This window comes from Oncorhynchus keta, chromosome 3 (assembly GCF_023373465.1).
Source record: "Oncorhynchus keta strain PuntledgeMale-10-30-2019 chromosome 3, Oket_V2, whole genome shotgun sequence".
NCBI lineage: Eukaryota > Metazoa > Chordata > Actinopteri > Salmoniformes > Salmonidae > Oncorhynchus > Oncorhynchus keta.
In genome coordinates this window covers 15,031,132-15,037,131 of record NC_068423.1, presented here as the reverse complement: position 1 = coordinate 15,037,131, position 6,000 = coordinate 15,031,132, and the positions used below count along the sequence as shown (strand labels likewise).

The 6,000-nt window shown below is 45.3% G+C and overlaps 1 protein-coding gene across 2 annotated transcripts in view; it reads right to left on the bottom strand.

Moving 5' to 3' along the window:
* Nucleotides 1-3,592: 3,592 nt before the first annotated feature.
* Nucleotides 3,593-6,000, bottom strand: part of LOC118367446 (arf-GAP with dual PH domain-containing protein 1) — a 31,856-nt gene continuing 29,448 nt past the window's right edge. For both annotated transcript variants that reach the window (XM_035750937.2, XM_035750947.2), the window contains exon 10: nucleotides 3,593-5,946. In XM_035750937.2, coding sequence (XP_035606830.1) covers nucleotides 5,918-5,946 — 29 coding nt within the window. In that variant the 3' untranslated portion in view covers nucleotides 3,593-5,917. The remainder of the gene's footprint in view (nucleotides 5,947-6,000) is intronic.

Below are 6,000 nucleotides of genomic sequence, written 5' to 3'. Positions count from 1 at the left end.
TCTGGAAAGGCACACACCTGTCTCTATAAGGTCCCACAGTTGACAGTGCATGTCAGAGCAAAAACCAAGCCCTGAGGTTGAAGGAATTGTCCGTAGAGCGCCGAGACAGGTATGTGTGGAGGCACAGATCTGGGGAAGGGTACAAAAACATTTCTGCACCATTGAAGGTCCCCAAGAACACAGTGGCCTCCATCATTCTTAAATGGAATATGTTTGGAACCACCAAGACTCTTTCTTGAGATGGCCGCCCGGCCAAACTGAGCAATCGGGGGAAAAGAGCCTTGGTCAGGGAGGTGACCAAGAACCTGATGGTCACTCTGACAGAGCTATAGAGTTCCTCCGTGGAGATGGGAGAACCTTCCAGAAGGACAACCATCTCTGCAACACTCCACCAATCAGGCCTTCATGGTAGAGTGGCCAGACGGATGCCACTCCTCAGTAAAAGGCACATGACAGCCTTCCATGAGTTTGCCAAAAGGCACCTAAAGACTCTCAGACAATGAGAAACACGATTCTCTGGTCTGAATAAACCAAGATTGGCCTGAATGCCAAGCGTTATGTCTGGAAGAAACCTGGCCTCATCCCTACGTTGGAGCATGGTGGTGGCAGTATCATGCTGTGGGGATCTTTTTCAGAGGCAGGGACTGGGAGACTAGTCAGGATCGAGGCAAAGATGAATGGAGCAAAGTACAGAGTGATCCTTGATGAAAACCTGCTCCAGAGCGCTCAGGACCTCAGACTGGGGCAAAGGTTCACCTTCCAACAGGACAATGACCCTAAGTGGCTTCGGGACAAGTCTCTAAATGTCCTTGAGTGGCCCAACCAGAGCCCGGACTTGAACCCGATATAACATCTCCGGAGAGACCTGAAAACAGCTATGCAGCGACGCTCCCCATCTAACCTGACAGAGCTTGAGAGGATCTACAGAGAATAATGGAATAAACTCCCCAAAAACAGGTGTGCCAAGCTTGTAGCGTCATACCCAAGAAGACTCTAGGCTGTAATTGCTGCCAAAGATGCTTGAACAAAGGGTCCAAATATTTATGTAAATGTGATATTTAATTTTTACATTTTTAATACATTTGCAAAAAAATCCAGGAACCTGTTTTATCTTTGTTGGGTATTGTGTGTAAATTGATGAGGGAAAAAATGATTTAATATATTTTAGAATAAGGCTCTAACTTAACAAAATGTGGAAAAGTCAAGGGGTCTGAATACTTTCTGAAGGCACTGTATGGAGACATGCGCTAATGGAAGCATTTCCTGGCCACAACAGACTGGAAGGAATCAACACTCTACCACACTATTCCTTTTGTAGACAATCTTATCCAGAGCATCTTACAGTATTCGGTCCATACATTTTCATACTGGTCCCCTGTGGGACTCAAACCCATAACCCTGGTGTTGGAAGCGCCGTGCTCTACCAACTGGGCCACACTGGACATCTAACCAGAACTATGTTACTATAACTATGTACAAGGTCTGTTTGCATATGCTCCTTGAGCGGGAGTTTGTGCATGCAGTCAGCACACGCCAGTCCATATCTATAATAATATTGGTTCTCCACACTTCACAACTGCTCAGCCGCACTTCCCACTTCCCTCTGAGTGTCCATCCAGCACCCAGCTTAACACTAGAACTCTCCCTGGATGGAACTCTCCCTGGGTGGAACTCTCCCTGGGTGGAACTCTCCCTGGATGGAACTCTCCCTGGGTGGAACTCTCCCTGGGTGGAACTCTCCCTGGGCGGAACTCTCCCTGGATGGAACTCTCCCTGGGTGGAACTCTCCCTGGATGGAACTCTCCCTGGATGGAACTCTCCCTGGGTGGAACTCTCCCTGGGTGGAACTCTCCCTGGATGGAACTCTCCCTGGGTGGAACTCTCCCTGGGTGGAACTCTCCCTGGGCGGAACTCTCCCTGGATGGAACTCTCCCTGGGTGGAACTCTCCCTGGATGGAACTCTCCCTGGATGGAACTCTCCCTGGGTGGAACTCTCCCTGGGCGGAACTCTCCCTGGGCGGAACTCTCCCTGGATGGAACTCTCCCTGGGTGGAACTCTCCCTGGGCGGAACTCTCCCTGGGTGGAACTCTCCCTGGGCGGAACTCTCCCTGGGCGGAACTCTCCCTGGGCGGAACACTCCCTGGGTGGAACTCTCCCTGGATGGAACTCTCCCTGGATGGAACTCTCCCTGGATGGAACTCTCCCTGGATGGAACTCTCCCTGGATGGAACTCTCCCTGGATGGAACTCTCCCTGGATGGAACTCTCCCTGGATGGAACTCTCCCTGGATGGAACTCTCCCTGGGTGGAACTCTCCCTGGATGGAACTCTCCCTGGATGGAACTCTCCCTGGGTGGAACTCTCCCTGGGTGGAACTCTCCCTGGGTGGAACTCTCCCTGGGTGGAACTCTCCCTGGATGGAACTCTCCCTGGATGGAACTCTCCCTGGATGGAACTCTCCCTGGATGGAACTCTCCCTGGATGGAACTCTCCCTGGATGGAACTCTCCCTGGATGGAACTCTCCCTGGGTGGAACTCTCCCTGGATGGAACTCTCCCTGGGTGGAACTCACCCTGGATGGAACTCTCCCTGGGTGGAACGCCAACAGCTGTCTGAGCTCTCCAACTGCCGCCTCTAGGAACAGCTGTGTCTGTCCATGTCCACTCATCAGTCAGCACAAAGAATCACACAGCTTTGGAGGGTGCCCTCTCCATATCCATTCTGCACACATTAATACTGTGAGAACACACACACACACATGCACGCACAAACAAACACAGGCACGCACAAACAAACACAGGCACGCATACACACAGTTTGTGAGAGAAGAGGTTTTGAACTACTAGAGGGGTGGTTCCCAAACCCTGACATTGACAATTTAAGATTTTTTTTCTTCTCTTCAAATGGGTACAGAATACAATATTTTAGTGTGAAGTAAGGACTCTTTTTACACTTTTCATGCCATTATTATGTGATGGGTCAGCCTGCGGGACTTAAGTTAATTGAGTGAATACCAACAAACAGCATTCAAGATGCACTCCAGGATCATAAGCACAACAAATTTGTAACATAATCACACAAAATTGATTACTTAGTACGGGGCGGCAGCGTAGCCTAGTGGTTAGAGCGTTGGACTAGTAACTGGAAGGTTGCGAGTTCAAACCCCCAAGCTGACAAGGTACACAATCTGTTGTTCTGCCCCTGAACAGGCAGTTCCCAGGCCGTCTTTGAAAATAAGAATGTGTTCTAAACTGACTTGCCTGGTTAAATAAAGGTAAAATAAACAAAACATTTGATGGCGTAGTACACAAATAACAGGGACCCATTTTGGCTGAAATTATATAACAATTTGAGAGTGCATCTTGTGGGGTTCCTTGCATTTTCTAGTGTAAATTTGTGCAGAAAAAAAGTTTGTAAACCCATGTGCTAGAGAGAGAGAGAGAGAGAGAGAAGTGACAGAAAAAGATACCCTTCAGAGAGAGGGAGCTCTTATCATTATGATGAAAACCAACCTAATGCATCATTACACTGTTCCTTCCACATTATTTAATTATTAATTTGATAATATTAACACAAAGTAAACAAGAAAAGGTCAATAGGATTGTCAAGTTTATTTCACTGGCAGACCTGCAAAATGATGATGCACGTTGTGGTGATGTATGACATGACCCATAGTGCCCTCTAGTGTTTTGCAATGGTAAACACACATTAATTTAATCAGCTCTGGGAGATGAAACATACAGTACCAGTCAAACTTTTGGACACACCTTCTTATTCAAGTTTAATTACTATTTTTTTTGTTTTACTATTTTCTACATTGTAGAACTAAGAAATAACACATATGGAATCATGTAGTAACCAAAAAGTGTTCAAAAAATCAAAATAAACTTTATATTTGAGATTCTTCAAAGTAGCCACCCTTTGCCTTGATGACAGCTTTGCACACTCTTGGCATTCTCTCAGCCAGCTTCACCTGGAATGTTTTTCCAACAGTCTTGAAGGAGTTCCCACATATACTGAGCACTTGTTGGCTGCTTTTCCTTCACTTTGCGGTCCAATTCATCACAAACAATCTCAATTGGGTTGAGGTCGGGTGATTGTGGAGGCCAGGTCATCTGATGGAGCACTCAATCACTCCTTATTGGTAAAATAGCCCTTACACAGCCTGGAGGTGTGTTTTGGGTCATTGTCCTGTTGAAAAACAAATGATAGTCCCACTAAGCACAAACCAGATGGGATGGCGTATTGCTGCAGAATGCTGTGGTAGCCATACTGGTTAAGTATGCCTTGAATTCTAAATAAATCACTGACAGTGTCAACAGCAAAGCACCCCCACACCATCACACCACCTCCATGCTTCACTGTGGGAACCACACATGGAGATCATCCGTTCACCTATTCTGCGTCTCACAAAGACACAGTGGTTGGAACCAAAAATCTCAAATTTGGACTCATCAGACCAAAGGACAGATTTCCACCGGTCTAATGTTCATTGCTCATGTTTCTTGGCCCAAGCAAATCTATTTTTCTTATTGGTGTCCTTTAGTAGTGGTTTCTTTGAAGCAACTTCGACCATGAAGGCCTGATGCACACAGTCTCCTCTGAACAGTTGATGTTGAGATGTCTGTTACTTGAACTCTGTGAGGCATTTATTTGGGCTGTAATCTGAGGTGCTGTTAACTCTAATGAACTTATCCTCTGCAGCAGAGGTAACTCTGGGTCTTCATTTCCTGTGGTGGTCCTCATGAGAGCCAGTTTCATCATAGCACTTGAAGGTTTTTGCAACTACACTGTCAAGAACTTTCAAAGTTCTTGACATTTTCCAGATTGACTGACCTTCATGTCTTATAAGTAATGATGGACTGTAATTTCGCATTGCTTATTTGAGCTGTTCTTGCCATAATATGGATTTGGCCTTTTAAATAGGGCTATCTTCTGTATACACACACCTACCATGACACAACACAACTGATTGGCTCAAGTGCATTAAGAAGGAAAGAAATTCCACAAATTAACAAGTCACACCTGTTAATTGAAATGAATTCCAGGTGACTACCTCATGAAGCTGGTTGAGAGAATGCCAAGATTGTGCAAAGCTGTCATCAAGGCAAAGGGTGGTTACTTTGAATAATCTAAAATCTAAAATATATTTTGATTTGTTTAACACTTTTTTGGTTACTACATGATTCCACGTGAGTTATTTCATAGTTTTGATGTCTTCACTATTATTCTACAATGTAGAAAATAGTCAAAATAAAGAAATACACTGGAATGAGTAGGTGTGTCCAAACATTTGAATGGTACTGTATACAGTATGATATTAAATACATTTTACAATCTTGTTGCATGAAGCAGCATTCACTGAGATTCAAAATATTTACATTTGCATTTAAAAAATAAATAACTGCCATGAGATGCGTAAAACCCTAACCGTGTACAGAAGCATAGGTTGTCAGCACCTTGAAAGTTAAATGTGTGCAGATTATGCAGAACAATCTGAGAAATTGCATAAATCCACTGGCATCAAAAGTGTCAAATCAATAATTAAAATGACAGTACTGCTCTCAACAAACACGGCGAACAAGGGATAATGATCACAACACTTAGAGCAGGGGGTGCAGTTTGGAGGGTCCATGTGGAGAGCAGCAGCAGGGGTGTTGATGTTTCTGTGTCCTTTTCTCTCCTCTCAAACCCCCTGACCTCTAACCCCAGGTTTGGGCATCAGGTCAGGAGAGGTGGAGAAGAAAGTGTTTTCTATTGATACCTCTCTCCTCTCGGATGCATTTCTTCCATGTCTACCATCTTGCTCCCTCTGTAAAGGTACACTAGAACCCCATAGACTTATTCTGGGGTCTCTGTAGAGAAATCCTGTCTGTTCTGGTCTTAGTCCAGTAGACCGACAGCTCTAGCTCCAGTCTCAGGGCTTGTGTTTGAAGTGGGCCTCCACTGCACGGTGAAGAGCAGAAAACCAGTCAGTGTTAGCACAACATAGAGATATAA